Source organism: Ambystoma mexicanum, chromosome 12 (assembly GCF_040938575.1).
Source record: "Ambystoma mexicanum isolate Mex_15411 chromosome 12, UKY_AmexF1_1, whole genome shotgun sequence".
In the NCBI taxonomy this organism is placed as follows: Eukaryota; Metazoa; Chordata; class Amphibia; order Caudata; family Ambystomatidae; genus Ambystoma; species Ambystoma mexicanum.
Window position 1 is genome coordinate 6,394,416 of NC_090936.1, and position 26,652 is coordinate 6,421,067.

Sequence of the window (26,652 nt, forward strand, 5' to 3'; positions counted from 1 at the left end):
TTATCTCCATCAAGGGCATGTCCAGTATCTTCACTTGCACCTCCTGGTGGAAATTCGTGGCCTTCATCCAGCCTTGGCGACAAAGGCAGGCACCGTTCCCCATTTGCAGGAACCCCGTTTCGGCAACGTCCAACGCCACTGCGATGGCATGATCAGACGCTACTTCCCCTTCCTGGAAAATGCTGATTGCCTCCATCTTCTTAGCATCGCGGAGGAGCTCCAAAATCAGACTTAGTTTACCACAGCTCCCTATCATACCTGGCTAGTATCGTCAGTGCGTTGGCCGCCTTGTTGGTGGACGCCGTGGTGTAAATCACCTTCCTTCCCATGGCGTCCATCTTCTTCCCTTCACTGTCTGGAGGGACCGAAGACAATGAGGACGGGTTAGCACACTCATGGCTGCCGATACCACTGAATCCGGCGATGGTTGCAACCTCAGGCAATTGGGTGCGGATTCCGGCACCTGGTACTTTTTCTCCAGTCTATCCCGGTTTCCCGGAGCCGTGCAAGGGTTCTTCATGAGGGCCAGGCCCTCCTTCCACACTTCGTCCAGAAGGGGCACCGCCATGATTGTCTTCCTCTTGGCCTCGCGCCTCTGGTACAAGAAACCCTCCTTCCTGCTTTCTTCGAGCACAAGCTGGATTAGCTTGGATGCTCTGGCGATCATAGAATGGAATGACCCCACCTCATCCGGTGGGGATGTGTTACACAGTTGATGGTCGTGCAGAGTATGGGCTATCCCTCTGTCCCCAAATATCAAACTGACATCCACAGTAATACCTGTCAGAATGAATGTTAGGGCCAAAGATGGTAGTCCGTGGAGTCAGGACGCAGGAACAACCGGAAGAACCCCTGGAGCGCTGTAAGGGAAGGTATATGGTTATGTAATGTTACAGAATGCAGTATCTGAGTATAAACACCCGAACCACTGAAATACCTGTGAGTGTTGGAGCGTGGACCCAGGGAGGTTCTAAGGACAACAGGTCCGGGTGAAGCTTGATAAAGTCCTGGCAGGCAACCACCTAAGGCAGGACCGAGGTCCAAAACAAATAAGGGCTAGACACAAGGCAGTCCGTAGAGCAGCGTGGAGGTCGGCAACAGATGATCAAAGTTCCAAGGCAAGTAAGGGCAAGACACGAGGCAGTCCGTTATGGGAAAACAGTTCGGCAGCCAAATATATCCAAAGTTCCAAAGTTGACAGGGTTTAGACGAAGAATAATCCGTAGTACAAAAGCCGTGGTCCAAAGTGAAAAAAGTCCTGAACGAAGCGCGAGCGACACGTGATCCCAAAAGAACAGCTGTGAAGCAAGGCTGTCAGTAACTGGACTCCTTTTATCCGACGTAGGGAAACACGTGACAACGGTCACGTGACGCAAGTTACCAAAGCGTTGCAGTATTGCTAGGCAACTAGTCACGTGATCCGCGCCGTGTTGTGTCGGACAGTCCTCCGTGAACAGTGTGATTGTTTGTGAAGAAGGAGCCTCCAATTAACTTGCCACAAACGTGAAGGGCGATAAACTCCAGTTTTGTCAAGCGTGCCATGTCGTGCCCTACAGTGTGGAACCTGTTGAGGCAGTAAGGTACCTCTGTTGGGATGTGTGAATTTGAGTGCTGCTTGAGAGGACGACATAGAGGGGCGTGTCTTTTGTGCGGGGGGCGGTGTGACAGGATGCCCTAGGTTGCAGAGAACCGCTGCCCGCTGTGACAATATCCTTGTTGTCGTCCATCATTGTCGTAGCCGTATCTGTCTCCGTACCTGTGTCTGGGTCCGCTGGGGGAGTGAGGGCCCGATGCGGATGTGGAGGCTGAAATGGGGGTGTCGGATGACGCGTCCTTCACTGGTGGCTGATCGAGGGCCTGCAGGACCATTGGAACCAGGCCCTCTGGCATCCTCTTTTGGATCTCCGACAGCAAGGTGTGTAGGGTCGAAAGGATGTACAGAGACACATCCCTCGGCTGAGCTGGCAGGATCGGAACACTAGGCCCTGCGCTTTCATCGTCCTCCTCTTCCACGTCCTCCTGAACAGTGTGTAAGGACTCCAGGTCCCTCTCGTCCGTGGACGAGACCTCCATGGCTTGGGCCACGGCCTGGGATGGCTGTTTTGGGGCCTCCTTGCCCCCCTTAGCCCCCCTGAGGATCTGGAACCGGATTCTGAGACGGTTTTCCCTTTTCTGGCGTGCCAGTACACTTTGCCAAAGTCACTGCAGTGGTTTTGCACTTCGGTGGAAGGGATACCTTCTGAGCTGCCAGGGCTACCTTCAAAGGGTCAGCCTCCTTAGCCGCCTTGAGAGCAGTCGCCACCAACTCTATCGTCAACAAAGTCTTATCCTGCGCTGATTGGGCCTTCTTGGGCAGTTTGGCCTTCTTCTCCTCCGTCCGTGGATTCTCGGGCTTCTCCCGCAGTCTAGCCAGGTTGGATGATTTCCTTTTCGAGGAGGAGCTTGACTACCGGCTGGCAATGGAGGTGGAGGGTGATGTCGATCGTGCCCTTTCCACCTTCCCGCTTCCGCCATGCTTCCGCCGCGAACCCGGTGGACTCAGACTTTGCCGTTCTTGACCTTGTCTTGGGCCCCCAAGCATGAGACGCCCTCAAATGACTTTGAAGACCACTCCTCGGACAAGCCGGTCCTGGGTGAGGCATGACCCTGCTCGGAGCACGGAGCAGAGGCCTTGGCGATCAGCCACGCCGCCAGTCTACTGTGGCTATCCTTCGTTGTTTTCTTGGAGAACACGAGGCATATCTCGCACTCCACTTCCTTGTGTTCCGGATGCAAGCAGTAGAGGCATTGCAGGTGCTTGTCCTCAACGAATACATTCTGTAGCCCGCACTTGGTGCAGGGCTTGAAGAGGGATCTTTCTAGCTTCTTCCCCTCCATTCATGGTCGGAGGGCGTGAAGTAGGCCCAAGGGCCGAATTCACCGACAACGGATCCCCGCTGTCGGCAGATGGCGAAGAGAGCACACAGGCTCTTTCGAAACTAAAATAGAAAATGTTTCAGTCGAAAAAATGTAGAAGTAGCTTGCAGACAAAACTCGAGGACTCCCAACACTGAAGCGTGCAGTAAAAATCTGAAGATGGCTGCCAGAGGAGGGGCTTAGGGAGAGGACTGTCATTGGATGGAGGCAATATGATCCAGAGGACAGTGATTGGTTTAAAGGAGAAATAGAGTTTGTAAGTGAAAGTGAAACTGTTTTCTCTTTTATCTAGGATTCCCAGCCTGACGACTGGGAATATTCCTGAGCATGTGACTCCATGCCAGACCCCATGCTTGAAAATTGGAATTCCAAGGAGTTCCCTTCCCCAAGCCTGGGCCCTTCTTGCCTCAAAAAGTTAACTTAAAAGTTCACAAACACAAAACACCAAAAGTTCACCTTGTCAGGATGCACCTCTCAAAGCACAGTTCTTTCTGGTGAGGTCGCAACAGCCTTTCCTTCGCTTTGGAGGATTTCGCTCCCACTTCATGCTCAGTGTAGCACCCCATTTTTCCACATTATATCAAGTGGTGCTGTACACCTTCTTTAATCAACACCGGGGCAGTATCAGAGACTTTAGAGAATGCAGGGCTTTTGCTTCTCCCCATGCATGACCACTCTGATTCCTGGTCCCTCTCCTCACACCTTTTTGCACCTTCTGCCTCTCTGTGCCTTTTGCAACCTTTCCTTCTTCACCTTTATGTCCTTCTGTGCCTCTTGCACACTCTCTTTATCTTTTCGTGCCTCTTGCACACTTCCTTTGCCTTGTTGCGCCTCTCGCACACTTTCTCTCTGTACGCACCTTTCTCACTTTTCCTTCTTTCTTTTGGGTTGCTCGCACCATCTCTTTTCTTTCTGTCCTTCATAACTTATTGTTTCTGTTTTTTCTGCTCTTGCACGGCTCATACACCTTTTTCTTTTACTTTCTCTTGCTTTTCTATTATCGTGCCGCTTGCACCTTCCGCTGCTACTGCTCCCACTCCAGTCAACCGCACACTACTGAGTTTCTTGCTCTCTCTCATGTAACTCACAGAGTAGCCCAGCGCTGGTGGGTAGTTTCCTCGGGATGTGTGTGTCAACGTCAGGGTCTCACCACCTTAGCCTCAGATATCTCTGGGACCTGCACATATAGCCAACAGGTCACAGCTTTCCCCAATCCAGCTCCATGGAGACACGGCTCCCTCGCCACGCTGCAACCCCTGTAACACACCAGGTCAGCGTCCTGGCGTCACGTTGGCCTCTGGATCCTTCGGGTTCCTCCAGCTGCAGCCTCCTTTTTCCCGGGCATTCCCGATCCATCCGGCAACCCCAGCTCGGTCATTTACTCTGGCAGAACTCTGCCTTTTATACCTTAACTGAGGGTCAGTTGGAGTCTGGTGTGTATGGTTGGTATCAAGTGCCTGACCCTGCCTGACTCTATTAAGGGGACATGTTAGTGGTAGAGTGTAGGCCTCTCCATTAATCTTCCTCTTCACAGTACTATGCACACCGGTAATCTCTCTAACTTCCAATTGCCACTTCCTCGTTTCAGTACATGTTGAAAATGGGGAGGGGGAATGAGATGAGACTGAAAATACACCATAAAGGCTATGGGAGAGTGTGCTGATGTACAGTTGGGAAAGGGGGAATATCATGTCTCGCCTTTAGGCATTGTCCTCCCAATCCCCTGCGACCCTCCACTCAGGTGATCCTCCCTAGCTTGTCCACCCCCAGGGTTGGAATCCAAAAGCGATGGCCCTTCCCTGGCTACCTGAATGGAAGATCCCGGGGGAGTAGGTAGGAGAAGACCTTCAGGTTTCTCACAGAGGGCATTTGTGTAAGGTCCTTACATGATTTGACCAGGGCTACATGGAGGCAGGCAAACCTTTCCTCTCACTCGTCACATGTCTAGGATAGGGTGGACTTCATTCTCCTGTGATCTGCGGACATGCACCTGTGCTGGCTATGAGGGCATTCATGTAAAGTCCGTAAATTATTTGACCAGGCCTACATGGAGGCAGGCAAATCTTTCCTCTCACTTGTCCCATGTCTAGGATAGGGTGGACTTCATTCTCCTGTGATCTGCTGACATGCACCTGTGCTGGTTATGAGGGCATTCATGTAAAGCCCTTAAATGATTTGACCAGGGCTACATGGAGGCAGGCAAATCTTTCCTCTAACTCGACACATGTCTAGGAGAGGGTGTACTTCATTCTCCTGTGATCTGCTGACATGCACCTGTGCGGGCTATGAGGGCATTCATGTAAAGTCCGTAAATGATTTGACCAGGGCTACATGGAGGCAGGCAAACCTTTCCTCTCACTCGTCACATGTGTAGGATAGGGTGGACTTCATTCTCCTGTGATCTGCTGACATGCACCTGTGCTGGTTATGAGGGCATTCATGTAAAGCCCTTAAATGATTTGACCAGGGCTACATGGAGGCAGGCAAATCTTTCCTCTCACTCGTCACATGTCTAGGATAGGGTGGACTTCATTCTCCTGTGATCTGCGGACATGCACCTGTGCTGGTTATGAGGGCATTCATGTAAAGCCCTTAAATGATTTAACCAGGGCTACATGGAGGCAGGCAAATCTTTCCTCTCACTCGTCACATGTCTAGGATAGGGTGGACTTCATTCTCCTGTGATCTGCTGACATGCACCTGTGCTGGTTATGAGGGCATTCATGTCAAGTCCGTAAATGATTTGACCAGGGCTACATGGAGGCAGGCAAATCTTTCCTCTCACTCGTCATATGTCTAGGATAAGGTGGACTTCATTCTCCTGTGATCTGCTGACATGCACCTGTGCTGGCTATGAGGGCATTCATGTCAAGTCCGTAAATGATTTGACCAGGGCTACATGGAGGCAGGCAAATCTTTCCTCTCACTCGTCACATGTCTAGGATAGGGTGGACTTCATTCTCCTGTGATCTGCTGACATGCACCTGTGCTGGTTATGAGGGCATTCATGTAAAGTCCGTAAATGATTTGACCAGGGCTACATGGAGGCAGGCAAATCTTTCCTCTCACTCGTCGCATGTCTAGGATAGGGTGGACTTCATTCTCCTGTGATCTGCTGACATGCACCTGTGCTGGCTATGAGGGCATTCATGTAAAGTCCGTAAATGATTTGACCAGGGCTACATGGAGGCAGGGAATTCAACAGCATAAATTGACTACATTAATCCTAGCTTACTTCCAGACCCCAAACACTACGATACGCGATGACAGAAAGCTTCAAAATAGCCAGAGGGGCACAATAGGGGTACACTCTATCTCCGCTCACCATTGCATTGGCAATGGAACCATTAGCCTGTACAGCGAGCGGTGATCAGGAAATTAAGGGAGTGTGATGTCAGGAGAAGGCCGCACAAAATAGCATTGCACGCAGACAATATCCTATTGTTTCCTTCCAAGTTAGAAACCACCATCCCGGGGACTCTGCAGATCATTTCGGATTTTAGAAAAGTTTTGCACTTCTCCAGTAATCCCAAAAAATCAAATGCCCTGAATATAACTGCGCAACCAGACATTATAGCAAAAATCCAGGAAAATTCTTGCTGCCATGGAGAGAAAGATCATTAGAATACTGAGGAGTAAACCTTATCCCCTCATTTGAGACGCTATATAAAGCTAACAGCCGGCCTTAGTATCGGCTCTAGAAGGAGAATTACACATGTGGGATACACAAAGGATTTCATGGAGTGGAAAGATTACAGCAATTAAAATGACACTCCTCCCCAAAATCCTGTACAAGGTTTGAGCCCTACCGATTCATGTCCCAATGGCTACAATAGACAAAATCCAGGGGAAAATCTTCTCATTCATACGGGAGAAAAAAACACCCTACAATAAGACGCGCTACCATGATTAAAAGCCTGCACTCCAGGGTTTGGGAGTCCCATACATTAAGCAGTATTACTCAGCAGCACAAATAAAACCCATAACACACTGGCCTCTTCCTTCCGTGAGGAAAAAGTGGAAAGACATTGAACAAATAGTAACTTACACCCTGCAGAGAAAATGTGCTGTTTCTTTCAAAAGAAGCCAAGGGAAAAGGGGGAATCCTCTTACCCTCCTTGGAACACTCCCTAATATGCTGTGATAGAGGTCTCATGGGTAAAGGCTTTTGACAGGGTCTAGGCCAAATAATCCCTATAGTAGATAATCTGGATTTTACCCCAGGGCTCAATGGTAGGGAATGGAACGTCTGGGAGGGTGGGGCCCCTCATACTACAACACAGGTACACAGAGAGACAGCCTAGGACGGTCAAACAGTGCAAACAGCCATTAGGAATAGGGGAAAACTAACACTACCACTACATCCAAATCTGACATTGGAAATCCCAGAGAGAAATCAAAGCAGCGGGGATCAGAGGAGTACTTGGGATCGAAAACACATTAATAGAAGGAATAGAAGGGAGACAACACACTAAACAATATAGGCTATTGGAAGACACATCTGACACCAGCAAACAAAAATACATGGTTAGATGGAAATAAGGGTTTGGAACCCTAATCCCGGAAGAATCATATGGACGGATATGGAAGAGGGTCCACAAGGCATCTAGATGCACCACTATTAAAGAGGGGTCCTATAAAATAAGTCATAGATGGCATACAACACCATTAGGATTCCACAAAATTGACCTCTCGACTTCCCCAACATGTTGCAGAGGATGTGAAGAGGTAGGGGACATGACCGACATACGGTGGAAATGCCATAAGGACCAACATTACTGGGCTAAAAAAGTTCAAATAGTCAATGACATCACAGGCTGCCTCCTCCCAATGTCACAGATGACAATAATTTTAGGGGACTGTGACGAATCGTGGGAATTCGACCCTTCTCCTCAAGGGGGAGCCACCTTCTGTGAGGTTAGGGAGGCAAGCAGGACCTCACCGTGAGAGACTCCCCCCCATTATGACCCTGGCGGTAAGTATCGGCCATTACCGGCATGGCGCAAATAACGTGTCCGTGCTGCCCAGAGACCGCTAAAAGCGGCACATTACGACTTCTCGGGCACGAGCATTGCGCCATGCCGGTAATGTAATCTCCGCCATGCAGCTAAAGGCCGTAAAATCCCACTTACCGGCATCGTATGCCGTGCAAATAGCACCTCCGTCACACTAGCCATGGACATTAGCGGTCACCGCTAATAGTGGTAACCGCAATTAACGGGAACCGCTATTAGCGGCGATCGTAAACAAACAGATCCGGAAGTAGCGTCACCGCACAGGAACGGGAAAGAGCATGGCGGCCATCTTTAAAAACACAATCCATTGACATCCTCTGTTACCAGTGGACACCTGACCCCCACAACCTCCACAAACCTTCTACACCACCCATTCCACATCACAATGCCAAAAGTTCTGAAGAAGAGCGGAGATCGGCTGCGGCAGGAGCGCTTTTCACGGGAGGAGTTAACTATGTTGGCGGAAACCCTCCAAGAGCACGCTGATGTTGTGTTTTCCACGGAGATGACCAGACCAGCGCTGCAGCGAAAAAAGGCCATATGGGCCATGGTAGCCCAGAGGGTCAGTGCCGTCGGCACAACACCCCGCAATGCCAGACAATGCCGAAAAAGGTGGGACGATCTACGGCTCCGGGTCAGGAGCATACTGGCGGCCAATCGGAATCTCGGCATTGCGACTGGCAGAGGAGCTGAGTCGCCCATCAAACTACAGCCGTGGGAGGAGATATGTGCCGCCACCATAGGCACAGAGAGCATTGAGGGAGTTGGAGATATGGAGAGAGGAGCCCCGACATCAGGCAACGCAGGTAGGTGCCTTAAATCCAACTATGCCAACTCACCACAATGATGTCCAGATGGTTGGGAAGTGCAAAGATGCCTAACAGGGTCCACCGGACACATTAGTAAAAGACTGCCTACAGGCAGTGCTGACCTCCACCTTGTGCACATACATAATGCACCCCCTTTCTGTAGCCACCCATATGCCTCCATGCTTCTACCACCTAATAGTGAGACAACCTGTATGTCACTGCCTCCAATGTGAACCATCTAGCAATCAAAATGAATGCAGCCATAACAATGCCTGCTCAATGTCCGTAGACCCATCACTAACCCTCTCCCTCCTTTGGTCCACCACAGGCTCTCATTCGGACAGTGCCGATGAAGACACAGGAACAACACCTGCCAAGAAGCCCAGGCCTGAAGAGCCACAACACTGTCCCTCCACCTCGGGTAGAAAAAGCAAACCCCACAACAGGATAAATCCCACAGCACAGCACAGGCCACGGCACCAATGTCCAGCAAGTCAACCACTTCGGCGCCACCGACTTCAACCATCCGCCCAGTGGTGTCCACTGAAGGCACTGGATCCGCAGAAAGCAGCACCATTGGTGAGACTGCTGCCACCGCAGCTATCTCAGACAACGAGGAAGGGGATGTAGATATTGTCGTGGCTCCCCCCACTGGCCCCCTGCATTCCCCATACCTGTCCCCATGCAGCCAGCATGACACTGGCATACAGGGGGCAATCTCCTGGAAACTCTTGGCCGGCTACTCCCTGCCCAATAGCAGTTGTGCAGGAGGGGAGCAGCATAATGGACACGCCACAACCATCAGGCACAGGCCACAACAGCCAGGAGTCCAGGCAGGAAATAATCACACGGCAACAGCAACTTGCAGCCCTGTTGACACAGCATGTCACAGAATGCGCCACCTGTTACGCTCACCTGGTTCCCACGGGGGCGTCGACCGGAACTGGGCCGCTGTTGTTTCCACCAGCGTGACGTGTAGCGCTGAGATGACTGACTGGACACGCCCGCTCAGCCTAGTTTGTCTGGCTCGCAAGAATATTCTTCTGCAAAGGAGAAGAGGAATTAACCACCCGTGGAATTTGAGTGTCAACCCACCTTCCCCACTCCCGTTTTCTTCCCACAGATCACTCTTGATGTCCCCTCCTTAGTCTCACCTGATGGTTTGGAAAGATGAGCTCTCCATCCTGCGTCGACCGCAGGGTGCGTTGATGACCAGTTACTTCACTGGCGTAGAGGAATTGGTGAGTTCCAGTATTGACTCTAAAGTCCAATTGTTCATAAGAGTTCAAATGTCTGATCTCCACTCTGTCTGATTCCATGCAGGTTGCCGATTAATCCACTCGAAGATTTCCAAATGGCACTTGGTAAGATTCAGGTAAGTCTATTGTGGTTTTCCCCTTAGGGGCCGGGGTACGGCGATGAAGCAAAGTTGACTGTGCCGACCCGAGATGAGGTGAGACCCCTGTGGTAAATCAGGTAAGTTTTGTGGGGGGGTAACTGGTATTGTCTTTGCTTTCTCCCCTTAGGGGCTGGGGTACGGCGATGAAGCAGAGTTGACTGCGCCGACCTGAGATGAGGGGAGTACCTCCCGTGGTAAATCAGGTAAGTCCTTGGAGGTAGCTTGTATAGCCTTAGAGAGTCCCCTTGCTCACCTTGCTGTCTTTGTCTCCTTAAGTGTCGGAGGGCGGCCGCGAGATGGAGAGAGCGTGATGGAATGCTGAAGTACCGCCAAGCAGATGAGTTCAGCGCGGCGCCGTAGGAATGCGAAGCAATGCTTCAAAGACTTCTGTCTTTCAGTTCCGTGGCGAAATGGATCAGGATTCAGGTAAGGATTAAAGTTAAAACTCCTGTTCTAACCTTTATCCTTCTTTCTTCTTGTTTCAGGAGTCCCAGGGCTGAAGCGGGCGTTGCTGAAAACATGGTGAGCGTTACGCTGCAGCAAGCAGAATAACGCAAAGCACGGGTGGCTGTCCGGGCGTGGTTTAAATAGCCTTGGAAGAAGATCCAGGTAAGTATTCTTCCATAGCCCCACCCAAGTAACAAAATAGTCCCTTCAGTAAAATAGTCCCTCCTAAACCTCATTTGGCTTGAATCTTCATGCAGCATGGTCTGCCTCAGGTGAGTATGCAGCATGATCTGCTTCAGGTAAGTTATCAATAATGAGCCTGGCGCCCATGGCGCCAGGACTGACTTTATCTTTATGAGCCTGGCGCCATAGGCGCCAGGACTGCACACAAACAGCCCCTAACTGGGCCTTTTGGGCATGCTCCAAGTGGCATGATGCCTGCTTCCGGGGCTGCTGGGCCTGGTCTGGTCTTCTGGGGGCAGGCATCATGACATCACCGCTAGGGGGGAAATGCGCGAATGTGCTGATACTGTTAGGTCTGCCATTGAGTCCACTTCTAAGGACATTTGTGCCGAACTGGCCGCGGTGCGGCACGTACTTTCAGAGCTTCCGGGGCTGCTGGGCCTGGTCTGGTCTTCCGGGGGCAGGCATCATGACAGCACTCCCCCTCAAGGCCCCTCCTAAAGTCGTTCTCCCCCTTGGCCGTGGTTTGTCTGGAAATTCCCGATGGAACCTCTTCACTAAACGAGGTGCATGCACGTGGTCACTAGGTTCCCAAGACCTTTCCTGCGGACCATAACCTTTCCAGTCAATTAGGTAAAAGAGTTTTGATCTCACTCTTTTTGAGTCCAAAATATTCTTGACTTCGAACTCGGGCTCCCTGTCTATGAGGATAGGTTCAGGTGGAGTGGTTAGCTTAGTTCCTGGTTGCACTGGCTTCAAAAGAGACACGTGGAAGACGGGATGGATTCGCATATGAGCAGGTAGGTCCAACTTGACGGCCACTGGGTTAATAATTACCTTGACAGAAAAAGGTCCCAAATACCTGGGGTTAAAGGTCTGAGTCCCCTTGAGTGGTAAGTGCTTAGTGGCTAACCATACTTGGTCCCCTATTTGGTATTGAGGAGCTTTACTTCTGTGCTGAACCGCATCCTTTTTGTATTTTTCCTTAGCCTTTTGCAAATGGATGGTTGCTTCTTTAAAGGCTTGTGTAATAACAGCGTGGAGATGGTCCACTGCGGGCATCTCTAAATGCTGGGGGAGTCCAAATCCGAGGTTCGAGGATGGTGCCCATAAATGGTAAAAAAAGGACTTTGTCCAGTTCCTGAGTGTACGGAATTATTGAACGCATACTCTGCGATCCACAGAATGTCTTTCCAATTCCCCTCAGACTGATGTAGCATACAACGGAGGTACTGTTCAAGAGTCTGGTTGGTCCTCTCCGTTTGACCGTCGGTCTGAGGGTGGTGACTGGTCAAAAGCCTAACATCAATTTGTGCCAGTTGGCAGCATTTCCTCCAAAAATGTGAAATTAATTGACTGCCCCGATCTGAAATTAACACTGAACGAAAGCCATGCAGGCGGACAACATTTTCAAGGAATTCCTTGGCCAGGATTGAAGCTGAAGGTATCCCTTTTAAAGTGAGCCATTTTAGAAAAAAGATCTACAATAACTAGAATGGTATTGTAAGCTTGGTACGGGGTTAAATCGGTGATGAAGTCTAATGACAAGGTATGCCAAGGGGTAGGTGGTATGTCTAATGGTTGCAATAATCCAGCAGGTTTTTTCTTTTGCCCTTTATTTTGTACGCAAATGCCACAAGACATGACAAATGACTTGACATCCTTTCGCCAGGTGGGCCACCAAAATTGCTTCCTAATTTTAGCTTCGGTTTTTGCAATCCACGGATGCCCTTCTATTAAGGTGTCATGGTAATGGGAAATGACAAGTTCCTGTAGTTCTTTTTGCGGTAAAAATAGCCGGCCTTGGTAATAAGGTAAATCATCGATGACAGAGTACTCTGGACCCTTCTTTGCCCAGTCCTGTAGGGCAACGGAATCAAAGAGTTGGTGGATCTTGTTTTGAATGTCCTCCAGTGTCTGTATGGATGCCAGGCCAAGGATTCTCTGTTCCGGAATTATGGGTACGGGTTCTAAAGTTATTTCTGCTTCTCCCATTCCAATCCGGGACAAGGCGTCTGCTTTACCATTCTTACAACCTGGTCGATAGGTTATTACAAAATCAAACTCGGCGAAGAACAAAGCCCAACGGAGTTGGCGCGAAGATTGGGTTTTGGCTGTCTTTAGGTATTGTAAGTTGCAGTGATCGGTGATGACCGTGATGGTATGTCTGGCACCCAGTAGTTAGTGCCGCCAAGCCTTGAAGGCGGACTTGATGGCCAGCAGCTCCTTGTCGGTTATGGCATAGTTTAATTTGGGGGCTGAAAATTTTCTTGACCAAAACGCCACTGGGTGAAGCTGGTTAGTTTCGGGATCCTTTTGGGAAAGGACTGCTCCCATGGCTGAACTGGATGCATCTGTTTCCACTATGTAGGGAAGCTCGGGGCGCGGGTGTCTTAATATGGGAGCAGATGTGAATTTAGCTTTTAACTCTTGGAAGGCATTCTCGGCTTCCTCTGTCCACACAAAGCGTTTTTTTTTCGCAATAGCGTTGTAATGGGATGTACAATGTGCGAGAAGTCAGGGATAAACCTGCGGTAGAAATTGGCAAAGACAAGCATGCTTTGAACTTCTTTGATTGAACTTGGCGAAGGCCAATTAAGAATGGCATCCACTTTTCGTGTATCCATCCGGATTCCTCTCGGGGTCAGAATAAATCCAAGGAATTCCACTTCCGTAGTGTGGAAGATGCACTTTTCCAGTTTAGCATATAATTTATGCTGGCGTAACTTCTCTAGGACTGCTCGGACGTGTTTTACAGATTCTGATAAAGAGTATACTAAGATGTCGTCGATGTAAACGACCACACAAATGTCGATAAGCTCTCAGAGGACATCGTTCATGAAGAACTGTAAGGCTGCTGGTGCATTGCATAGTCCGAAGGGCATCACCTGGTACTCAAATAGTCCGTACTTGGTGCGAAAAGCAGTCTTCCATTCGTCACCCTCTTTGACACGTACCAGATGATATGCCCCCCGAAGGTCTAGTTTCGTGTATATACAAGCGTCCTTCACCTGGTCTAGTAGTTCTGGGATCAAAGGCAGTGGGTATCGATTCTTGATGGTTATCTGATTCAGTGTGCGGTAGTCTATACATGTTCTAAGGTCGCCTTCCTTTTTCGGTACGAAGAACAAAGCTGAAGATGCAGGGGACTTGGACGGGCGAATGAAGCCATTAGCAAGGTACTGGTCTAGGTACTGGCGCAAATGGAGATTTTCAGGTTCTGTAAGGGCATAGATTCTGCTGCAAGGTGGTTGTGCTCCACGTACAAGATCTATTTGACAATCATACAATCTGTGAGGTGGTAAGGTGTTTGCCTGTTCCTTTTGGAAGACATCCTGAAAGTCTTGGTATTCAACAGGTAATTGTATGGCTACTGGAATTACTGGGGCCAGGACTGAGTTTTGAGTTTTCCTTGGGTAGCAGGTGTGAGCACATTCTGGGAAGGTTATTCTCTTCTCTCGCCAATCAATACAGGGATTATGTTTTTCCAACCAAGGTATCCCCAGTATCAGCTGAAACTGTGGGGCCTTGATTAAGTCAAACATCATAGCCTCTCGATGCCCATCTTGACTCAGCAATGTCATCTCTGCAGTGGAATGAGTTACGGGTCCAGAGGCAATTTCCGTTCCATCTACAGTGGTGACAACATCGGCCGTGGTCTTGCGGGTGAGAGATAGATTCATCCTGGTAGCCAATTCCCAGTCCAAGTAATTTCCTATGGCTCCACTGTCTACGTACGCCTTTACCGCGTGCATGCGTGATGGCTGCTCTGGATCTACAAGGACCATGGGTATGGTGAAATGCGAGGTCAGAGTGTCCTTCTTTAAGCTCGGCAAGCGGACCTCTACGCTTGCCGGGTGTGGTGGTTTCCCTAGTCAGATTTCACATGGTTTTCGTCTGCTGCTCCTATAACTTTCTTGGGTGGTTTTACAGGGCAGTTCCGAAGAAAATGACCAGTAGTTCCGCAATATAAACATAATTGCAGTTGCCGTCTTCTATCTCTCTCCTTTTGGGTTAAGGGTCCTTTAACCCCCCCGATTTGCATAGGTTCTGAGACATCTACTCCCTTGGAGCTTACGTGGGTTTTAACCAACACCCTGTTCTCAAACTTGGTTCGGTCAGCCTTCCTGGTTTGAAGTCTGTGATCGAGCTGGACCACTAGATCTATATATTCAGCACAGTCTTGAGGCGGGTTCACGATTTGGGCCAAAACATCTTTGAGTTCTCCCCGAAGTCCTCGATGGAATAATGTGATTCGCTTGGCTTCAGGCCATTCGGTTTCCACTACTAATCTATTGAAAGTTGCAATGTAAGATAAAAGATCCTGGTTACCTTGACGTAGGGATAAAGGTTCATTGTCCAAAGCCTGTCCTCGGGAGTGTCGGGCGAATAGTCTTTCCATGCTTGTTCGAAAACCCTGGAAATCTCGAAGAATCGGGTCATCCTGGTTAACTAGTTGAATGGACCAATCCGCCGCACTTCCGCTAAGATATGACAGTACAAAGGCTACCTTGGCCTGATTGTTTGGGAAAGCTCCAGGTCTACATAAAAAGTGCAAGCGCATTGATTCATGAATGTTGCAAACCCTTTTGGGTCTCCGGCAAAGCGTTCAGGCGGAGCCAAAGGAACGGCTCCAGGTAAATTTATCTGCACCGGGTTACTCGATGGTACAGGAGCTGGACTTGCCCCAAGTCCTGGTAGAGGTGTTTGTCCAGCCTGGCTCTGTAATAGTTGTCTGGCCAACTCATCAGTTTGTTCTTTTGACACTATCAGTTCCCTCCTGAGGGCATTGGTTTCTTGGCGGGCGGAATGCACTTCAGCCCTTAATTCCCCTAATAATTGGGCCAACTGATCAGTTTCCGAGGTCTCCATGACGCCCAGGAGGGTATTTGTGGGTAGGCTTCGCATTCTGTTACGCTCACCTGGTTCCCACGGGGGCGTCGACCGGAACTGGGCCGCTGTTGTTTCCACCAGCGTGACGTCGTTTAGCGCCGAGATGACTGACTGGACACGCCCACTCAGTCTAGTTTGTCTGGCTCACAAGAATATTCTTCTGCAAAGGAGAAGAGGAATTAACCACCCGTGGAATTTGAGTGTCAACCCACCTTCCCCACTCCCGTTGTCTTCCCACAGATCACTCTTGATGTCCCCTCCTTAGTCTCACCTGATGGTTTGGAAGGATGAGCTCTCCATCCTGCGTCGACCGCAGGGGCGCGTTGATGACCAGTTACTTCACTGGCGTAGAGGAATTGGTGAGTTCCAGTATTGACTCTAAAGTCCAATTGTTCATAAGAGTTCAAATGTCTGATCTTCACTCTGTCCGATTCCTTGCAGGTTGCCGATTAATCCACTCGAAGATTTCCAAATGGCACTTGGTAAGATTCAGGTAAGTCTATTGTGGTTTTCCCCTTAGGGGCCGGGGTACGGCGATGAAGCAGAGCTGACTGTGCCAACCCGAGATGAGGTGAGACCCACGTGGTAAATCAGGTAAGTTTTGTGGGGGGGTAACTGGTATTGTCTTTGCTTTCTCCCCTTAGGGGCCGGGATACGGCGATGAAGCAGAGTTGACTGCGCCGACCCGAGATGAGGTGAGTACCTCCCGTGGTAAATCAGGTAAATCCTTGGAGGTAGCTTGTATAGCCTTAGAGAGTCCCCTTGCTCACCTTGCTGTCTTTGTCTCCTTAGGTGTCGGAGGACGGCCGCGAGATGGAGAGAGCGTGATGGAATGCTGAAGTACCGCCAAGCAGGTAAGTTCAGCGCGGCGCCGTAGGAATGTGAAGCAATGCTTCAAAGACTTCTGTCTTTCAGTTCCGTGGCGAAATGGATCAGGATTCAGGCAAGGATTAAAGTTAAAACTCCTGTTCTAACCTTTATCCTTCTTTCTTCTTGTTTCAGGAGTCCCAGGACTGAAGCGGGCGTGGCTGAAGACTGGAGCTGCTGAAAACACGGTGAGCGTTACGCTGCAGCAAGCAGAATAACGCGAAGCACGTGTGGCTGTCCGGGCGTGGTTTAAATAGCCTTGGAAGAAGATCCAGGTAAGTATTCTTCCACAGCCCCACCCAAGTAACAAAATAGTCCCTTCAGTAAAATAGTCCCTCCTAAGCCTCATTTGGCTTGAGTCTTCATGCAGCATGGTCTGCCTCAGGTGAGTATGCAGCATGGTCTGCTTCAGGTAAGTTATCAATAATGAGCCTGGCGCCCATGGCGCCAGGACTGACTTTATCTTTATGAGCCTGGCGCCATAGGCGCCAGGACTGCACTCAAACAGCCCCTAAATGGGGCTTTTGGGCATGCTTCCGGGGCTGCTGGGCCTGGTCTGGTCTTCCGGGGGCAGGCATCATGACACCACCGCTAGGGGGGAAATGCGCGAATGTGCTGATACTGTTAGGTCTGCCATTGAGTCCACTTCTAAGGACATTTGTGCCGAACTGGCCGCGGTGCGGCACATACTTTCAGAGCTAGTCCAAACAATGCGGGACATGTGGCCATGTGACCAACCCAGTTCCTCCTCGGCAGCAAGTTCAACCCGGTCCGCAGATCGGGCATGAACCTGCGGCGTACCGACAGGGGTGCAATGCGTGCCAGGAGAGGGGGGTGCCAATAGGCACAGCCTCATGTACTGATGCCACATGATGGACTTGTGCACAGTCATCCACACCATGTTATGGGGAGTAGAGGGTTGAGGGGGGAGTGGGTGTGTTGGGGAGTAGAGGGGGTAGGGGGAGTGGGTGTGTTGGGAACTAGAGGGGGAGGGAGGAGTGGGTGTGTTGGGGAGTAGAGGGGGGAGGGGGGAGTGGGTGTGTTCTCTTAGATTTACCTTTTCAATACACTTTTTGGTTATGCACAAATCACATGTGTGGACATTGCTCATTGCGCACGTGTGCTTTATTGGTGAACAGTCTACAGTGTCCATGTCCCTGACACACCCAATGCCCCAAGTGCCATCTCCATTTGACACCACCCATCCATGTGTGCTAGAAGAATTGGTTGATCAGAGTCCGACGCATGTCACGTCCCTCCTGTGCATCGCTTCCTCCCTGAGGTGCTGCCCCATCCCCACCCTCCTCATCCTCTTCATCAGGTGGTTGCTGTTCTGTGTCAGGGGGCAGGGGCAAATTCCGTCTGATGCACATATTGTGTAGCATGACACATGCCATGACAATCTTTGCTACCTTCTCATGGCGGTACAGGAGTGCCCCACCAGACCTGCTGAGGCAGCGAAACCATGCCTTCAAGAGGCCAAATGTCTGCTCAATCACCACACGGGTTCATGTATGGGCACGATTATAGTCCTCCTCGTGCCTGTTCTGTGGGTTCCGAACTGGGCTAAGGAGCCACCGCTTCAAGAGATAGCCTGCATCACCTGCACGTGGGCAACAATCCATGTGTAAGTTAACTCATCATGTTTGACCTCATTAAGTGATGCCATGGCATGCATTTGTTTCTTCATCTCAACCCCATTTCCATGCATGGATGGAGTCACACCATGAGACTGCTATATGTGTATTCCTCTTATGGAATGTTTTGCATGTCATTGATTAGTGTGCGCGGGGGGGTCCAATTCCTTGTGAGTGCACATGCACTGTGTCAGTCCACGTCCGTTGTTTCTGAGATCTGGCAGATGTTCACTAATTTGTATGCTTTCATCCTGGCAACGTTGATGTCAGCCTCATGATGCTCTCACTACGCACAACAAATGGTGTCATGCAATTTAGTTGGGCTTCTGTGTCAGTGTAGCAGTGTATTGATGTATTTGACCCTCATGTGACTCCTTTGTACGCAGTAATGGGGAACTGGCCTTTCAGTTCATGGTGTTTTGTGCTTTGTATTGGCTATAGTCGTTGCTTGTAGCTGCATTTCATTGTGGGGGATGCAGTCGGATTTAGTACAGTGCACATGCAAATGTCTGTGGGATGGTTGGGACACCGCTTCATTCGCATGGTAGGGCTGCTTGCATCTTGCATTATGTGGTCAGGTGTCAGGTCCAGTCTGGGCGGATTTTGGGGTGTGAGCTTCCTCCATTCCCTCTTGCACTCGCAGCTAGGTTATGTATGCATCTCTCCCCCACCATCTCAGCCAGGTGAAGTATGCATCTATGCCTCAATCACCTAACCACATCACATTTCCATGAGCCTAACGTGTGACTCACCGAGAAGCCAGGATCTGTGCCCTGCAAGTCGCTCCATGTAGAGTGGAATCGTGGAGTTCCGCAGGACCATTGAATCATGGGTTGATCCGGGGAATCAAGCACAGCAATGTGTGATGATCTTGTTTGAGTCACATACCATTTGCAAGTTGATTGGTTGGTATAGCTTACAGTTGTGGTACACTACCTCCATGGCATGTGGGACCACTAATTCCACATGGTTGCAGTCGATGGCGCCAATGCAACCAGGTATGCCGGCCAGTGAATGGTAACCCACTTTGGTGTTTGAGATCTCCTGGGCAGACCGTGATAAGGAAATGTGTTCGTCTGTGTGCTTGAGGAGGGCATCAAGCACTTGGTTCAACGTACGTGAGAATAATGGTTGTGAAATGCCATGCAGTTGCCCCACTGTGTGTTGGTAGGTGCCTGTGGCCAGGAAGTGAAGCACAGTCACCACCTTCAGTAAGGGTGGAATGGCGGTGCGTTTTTCAATGAGGCTGACTATGTCGTCATGTATCATGTCCACAATGGTGTTGATGGTGTCCCGGTCCAGGCGGTACAGGGTGTGGATCTGCTCAGCGGTTGAGTTGAATGGACTGGCTCTGATGCGTGGGATTGGGGGCTGCCTGCGTGGTGGCACTGGCTGTGCTGATGGGGCATGCTGGCCCTGCCTTGCCCTCCTTCTCCTCCTGCGTCTCCTCTGTGCTGCCTGTTGTTATACTTCTTGTAGTTGTTGTTGTAGCACTTCCACTGCAATCAGTTCCTCCAGCCCCAGCATTGCTAGTAGTATTGGATTCATTGTGGAGTGTAACTGTGTGTGGGAAGGGGTGGGGTGTGATCCTTTTGTGCTTGGCTAGTCTGTATTGCCTCCACCTGTGCTGATTGTGTGCACCTGTGGCAGCTGGGAATACTGCACATGGCCATTTACGGTTGGTCCGCGATGGCAGTATTAGCACCATGGCGGTAAGGTACTTTACGGCCTTCACAAAGGCGTTATTTCCATGTCCGCGTGACTCGTAATGTTCCCAATGTAGTGCCATGGCGGTATTTACGGCATGGGAGTAGCGTGCCCGCGCCCATGGCGCTTTTAACGGCACCGTTGATTACGGTGCCGCTAATAGCGCTATCTCGGTCATAATCGGCCCTAGCGGTAGGCGATGCCGGTAATCCTTTACCGGTATCGTTTTTCACTTACCGCCAGGGTCGTAATGAGGGCCATGACTCCCGTTCCTGTGATGAACTCCCTAAAGATTGCAAAACAAACTGTAAATATCCCTTCAAAAGGAAAACAACATTTTAACTAGTATGAGGAAAAATAGTGAGGACAAGAGGCTGCTAGAGTCCGGAAGAGTGAGACATGAAGACACGTCGGGTAAAGCCCTTGGCTACGTCATAACTGGAAGGCGAGGCGAGTGAGAACTCTGAGAAGTCCGGGAGTTCCAAATTGGCATGCATGCGAGAACCAAGAGCTGGACGTAGTGCGTCGTATGAGTTAGAACGGGAGAGATGCAGCGCGTGGTGGCGCAACCACGAAAATACTGTGGTGCACCGACAGGCCTGGCAACTGCACCAACACCGCTAGGCGGGTGAAACCGCATGATGATGTGGTACTGTGGATACCAAAAAGCCATCCTGGAAGAAGATATGAAAGTGCGAGATCCCACAGGAAGAAGACAAACTGGTCAAGCGGAGTGGAAAGCCAAACCCAAACAACACAAAATCCTGGTGACGTTAGCCCTGAAGTTGGTAGGCAACAGAGAAAGCAGAAGACCCAGGAGGGAAGCAGAGAATCGTTATAAGAACATTCATACTCGTCTCAGTCAAGTTAAAGTGACGATAACAGTGAAAGCCAGAAAGTCGAATGAGAATCAGTATAAGTGCATTCATACTCGTCTTAGTCATGATAAAGAGGCGATAGGAGTGGAAGCAAGAGAAGTGAATGAGAATCCTTATGAAAACAGTCATACTCGTCTCAGTCAAGATAAAGAGACTATCACAGTAAAAGCAAAAAAAATGCATGAGAGTCATTATAAAAGTACTGCTACTTTTCTCAATCAAAATAACAAGACAATAGCAGTGAAACCAGGAGAAGTGAAGACTAACTGCTATACAAGTATCCCTACTTGTCACAGTCCAAGTAAAGAAAGCATCCAAAATAAAAGAGGAGGAAGCTATAAGAGAAAACCTGGAGAAAAAGGACAAACTGATATTTATGTCAAAGGACAGATACAATGAAGAGGAAAAAGGTTGTGAACTAAGCAGAAAGGAAGAGAATTTCAAGAGAGAGAACCCGAAAGGTTGGAAAACCATACCCTTAAAAAGGGGAGGAATAAAGCTTTATAACCAAAATAAAAGAGAGTGATAAGAAAACGAAAATCATTGCTAAGGAAAAGATAACTATCTAAAGTTAAGGAAACCTTTCTTTGAGAAGGAATCAAAGAATAAGGAAGTATTGATAGAACGATATAACCTGAGCAAAGAAGTCACGAGAGCTATTTAAAAATCACCTATTGAAGAAAAGTCAACGAAAGCAGAACCAAGGAGAAGGGAGTCATTCTCCTGTCTTTAGTTGTTAAGATAGTGCTAAGGTCAGCTACGATTCGTTTGGAACAGTGGCCAGATCTTTTAAGACATTCACTGAAGACTGACGAGCACCGTAGCTAGTTCTGTCAGGTAGGGAACACTCTATAGAAGTAAGGAGAGAGAGGCATTATCCTTTTATTTAATAAAGATACATTTGAAATGTCTTACAAGTGTTCCCGTCCTTCGTCTGACCCGCCACAGGACATAGAAGAGCAAGGTACTCATAAAATGCCAGGCCCTACATCTTCCTTAATTACGCACATGTTAAACTTAGCCAGACGGAACCTAGCGCAATTTTGGAAAAACCTGGGCTGTCCCATACTAGCCCAATCCTGGGTCAACATCTGGGGTGCCTTGTCCATGGAAAAAGAACTGCATTGGTACATAATAGGTTCCCAAAATATTATAGAAACTGAGCTCCATTCAAAGCTTATGTAAAAGATAAAGAAAGTTATGTATTTGTTTATTTATTTTATTTATGCATTTGTAGGAGCACACTTAACCTGTGGGCATCTAGGCGCTAGTTACAGGAGATGAGAGGTTACAGAGTTAAACAACAGATAACAGGAGGTTGAGGCTGTTAATGAAACAGGTGAGCCTTTAGTCGTTTCCGGAACAAGGTGTAGGAGGGATCAGCTCTCAAGGCCAGGGGAGGGAGTTCCAGAGGCGTGGCAGCAAAGACAGGGAAGCTGTAACCACCCGTGGGCTGGCTAGGCGGTTGGCGTAGGCAGTATGTGTGGGCCTGGAGGCGGCTGGCTTGGAGAGTCTCTGCGCCAGGTAGCGAGGGGCAGTTTTGTCGGGGCAGCGGTGGGTGATGTCAGAATTTCCAACTTAATTTGTTTTCTGACTGGGAGTCAGGGTGCTTCTTTCCTTGCGGAAGAGATATGATCATGTTTGTTTAGGGCCAAGACAGCTTTCTGGGCGTTGCTCTGTATAGTTTGCAAATTGTTTAGATTTCACTCCAAGGTGCCTCCAAGAAGGGTTTTGCAGTAATCCAGCTTGGATCCAATGGCAGCCCTGGCGATGTCGAGACAATTGTCAGTGGATAAAACGGGTCGACTCGCATTGTTAGTTTGGTCGCGTATGCAGCCGAGGAGGCAATGGCATTGACATGGCGCAGCATGGTCAGGGTGGTGTCTAGATGGATGCCGAGCATCTTGACGGCCGGAGATATGAGAATGGGGTGGTTGTCAATGGTGAATAGCTGGTAATACGTAGGGGAAGGAAGGGATGTGCAAAGGGATGGGACACCTAAGCTGACCCAGCAATCGGGACCTAGAGGCGAAAGTATGATGAAAGTGCAATAAGTTGCCCCCCTTTTCCGTTTTTTAAATCTTTTCGGTTGGTTTCTTTGCCATTTGTGGTTTCTCATGGGATCCCGGAGAGCACACAGCATGCCTACTCCCGGTGGTCTAAGGTCACAAATATTAGGCCAGGTTGATAAGCAGGAATACGGATAATAAAAGGTGAACGAGGGAGGATATCAGGCAATAGCAGTCCATATTGCAAATGTTATGTCGTATAAAAGGTATGTGTTTGATCTGGTCACCAGAGAAAATAAAGTCTTTAAAAAAAAATAATTCTGTGGCAGTTTACTAATATTCCTCCATCATTTCTGAAATTACTTTGGCTGCCACGCCAACAAATCACATTTCTTTGTCTCCTCTCTAAAAATGATGCTGGCCACCAGACCTGAAGTATGTGAAATGCAGGATACTGAACAATGCACGGAAGCACTAATAGGTCACAGGTACTTTAAAAGAGCCTCTATATATCAATGCATCATTTTTACACTTGTCTTTGCAGGCCATTTCTTGCCATTTCGCGAGTGCAGACTGTGAGTATATTGATGTGAAGGGCACCAGCCAAGAACTGCTTGAAAAAGAAACGGCAGATATGGCAATCAAGTATCATGGATGTAACGCAGGTTATACTCTAAAGGTAGGTCTAGAAGTATTCATACTACAGTAGCAATACTGTACCGAAATTCCTCTTCCAGTTAAAGTGGAAAACATCAGTTCTTTCTTAATTGGAAACATTTCTATTTTATCTGAAATGCATGTTGTGATTGCTAGAGTAACTTGAGTGCAAAGGTAAGAGTTATTCGTTATTTAGGTAGTTGAGATTTCACCGCGACAGCTTGTGTATATATATATATATATATACAGAATAGCATTCGCTCTTAACAACAAATAATTGTTACATCTGTCTTTCCTAAGAATGTCGAATCAGGAGTAGTGATTGGTAGCAGATATTATACACTCGAGTAGGAACCATTTTGCACTGTGCACTTTAAATGGATCATAAATATGGACTGTCAATCTGAAAGATCCAATAGATCCAGAATTTTATAGACTGACAATCCGAGGATTTGAGGCACTTTGCACTTTGCATTTGATGCAATGTAATAACAGCTAGATTACCAGATGATGGGTGACATACGTAAATAAGACGGAATTGCCTCACTGAACTTTGAGTGTTCATGCATGCCCTAAGTATAAAACACTAGAAGCTCATTGGGTATTATAATTAACAGCACCATTAGTGTTGAGAGTTTTACCTTGTTAGAAGCGTTCCAGTCAGAAAAAGAGTGAATAAGGAAATTATAGTCCTCTTTCTATGTAGATCAACATAAGAGATCGTGGTGTTAAAATACATGCCTAGACCTGGGGGAACCCATGTGATCAAGCTACAGGAAGTAGCGAAACGCGTCATCCCATTGATGGCCTCCCGTGATTAGATGCCGGGCGTGGGCTGCAAACCCATGATTTTTAACCTAATTTTTGAAAAATAAAGGACTGTTTCTTGAAAATATGGAACTCCTGGTTGCAACTTTATTTGAGTAAACTATATCCATTTGAACCTAAGTCCTGATTCTGTGAGTGCGCTCAATCTCCATGTAAGCTTTTTGGTGGAACAAAGATCGATATATATATATATATATATATATATATATATATATATGATACATTACTCACCGTAATCGTATTTCTGATGCTTGAATCTGCTTAGATTCACATGCTCTGCATAGTCCGATATCTAGTGGTAGTCGCAGAGTATTACAAGATTAGTTTTCGAAACTCAAACGGATGTCGACAGGGCGTGTTAGTAATACTATGCCTATTGTGATATGTACTGTACCCATGGTCCTTCACGCGTCGAGGTCCCTCAGATTGTTTGTTTCTAACATGAGATTGCATGAAGTGTAGCATGCGTACAGATGTGATAAAGTTGTGTATAGGCACACTATAAATAAAACACCATATCATATCAAAGCAGAAACAGTGATAGACCAGAAAACATCTATGCGCCTTCGACACCAGAAGGGGAGGAAGGGCAGGTGAATGTTAATCTAGGCAGATACAAGCATCAGAAATATGATTACAGTGAGTAATGTATACCATCTGAGGCTTGTGGGTGTGCTTAGATCACATGCTCTGCACAGATTAGTGAACAGTACCCGGAGAAGGAGGTGGGATGTGAGAGGTTACAGAGGCAAAAAGATGTTTTGCTTGTCCCACCTGTGGATCTGCTTTAGAGTGAGTGTCAATGCAATAACGCTGTGTGAAAGTATGAATGGAACTCCATGTAGCACCTTTGCAAATGGTGTCTAGAGGGACGTTTGCAATGAAGGCTATGGTAGCTCTGGTAGAGTGAGCCCTGGGAGTGTAATGTAATGTAATGGTTCATTTGTAATGCTCCTGTACACCTGTGTGTCTCAAGGTGCGACAAGGCAAGGGTGGTGGGGGAGGGGGGAACGATCCTACTAGGCCTTGTACATTCGGATTGTGCAAGTGCAGGTATTTATAAAGCACTCAGTTGTTTTTTTTTGTGTGCGGATCCAGGTTTCGAACCAGACCTACATGTTACCACTGAGCTATCCTCCCTTCACGAGTGAAAAGTACAACTCTTTTGGATAGGGAATAGCAGAGCTGTATACACTTGACTATCCATCTGGAGATGGCGATTTTTGAACTTTTATCACCTTCTCTCCCAGGTGCTATGGAAAGTTGGTTTGTTTTCCATAGGGGTTTAGTTTTGTTCCCATAGTGCAAGACCGCTCTCCGTACATCAAGTGTATGGAGGCTTCTTTCTGCTGAGGTAGATGGATTTTGAAAGAAGGTAGGAAGTTCTATGGATTGATTAACATGAAACTTTGAAATTAACTTAGGTGAACACCTAGGGTGTGTTCTGAGGACCTGTAGCTCACTGACTCGTCTTATAGAGGTGATGGCTACTAGGTATGCAGTTTTGTAAGTCACATTTTTAGGCTGGCCTTGTGCGTAGGCTCTCAAGGGCAGACCCATGAGTTTGGAGAGCACGATATTAAGATCCCAACCCGGTGGAGGTCTAGCGATGGGAGGATATAGCCTCTTTACCCTTCCATGAATGCTTTACTGACAGGAACTTTCCACCAGGACACTTTGTTCTGGGAAGTGGTGTAAGCTGACAGAGATTGGCAGGTGTACTTTGATGGGAGTTGAATACTAGGCCTGAGTCTAGTAGGTAAAGCATGTGATGTAGAATGTTAGCTGGGGAAAATTCGATTGGGTTTATGGATTGTGACCTGCACCATATCACACATCTCTTCCACTTGTTGAAATAGCAGTGTCTGGTGTTGGGTTTCCATGCCTCCTTTAGGATATCCATACATCGTTGTGGAAGATTTAAGTGGCCAAATTCTATGACTACAAGAGCCAGGCTGCCAAGTTCATAGATTGAGGACGAGGATGGAGGGATGCTCCCTTGTGTTGTGTTAGCATGTTGTAAGGGCACAGGAGCTTGATCAGGTTGCACATCATCGCCAGTTTGAGCAGTTGTGGAAACCAGGGTTGTCTCGCCCACGTATGGGCAACCAGGATTAGAGTAGCTTGTTCCTGGTGCTTCTTATGTACTATCCTGCTGAGGCGTGGTGTCGGAGGAAAAGCGTAAGCAAATTTCCCTGACCAGTTCATCCACAGGGCGTTCCCCTTGGACCTTGGTTGGGGAAACCTGGACGCGAAGTCTGGGCTTGCGTGTTTAAGCTTGTGGCGAACAAGTCTAATGTGGGATGACCCTATTGGGAGAAGATTCCTTCTAGAATATCTCTGTTGAGTTGCCACTAGTTCTTCTGGTAGAGGGTGTCTGCTTAGAGTGTCTGCCAGAGAATTGAGC

At 48.5% G+C, this 26,652-nt stretch overlaps 1 protein-coding gene across 1 annotated transcript in view; it reads left to right on the forward strand.

The window, feature by feature from the left end:
• Nucleotides 1-26,652, forward strand: part of LOC138513155 (uncharacterized) — a 552,911-nt gene that overhangs the window by 418,591 nt on the left and 107,668 nt on the right. The window contains exon 4 of the mRNA XM_069627780.1: nt 23,305-23,439. Within this exon, the coding sequence (XP_069483881.1) occupies nt 23,305-23,439 (135 nt within the window). The remainder of the gene's footprint in view (nt 1-23,304; nt 23,440-26,652) is intronic.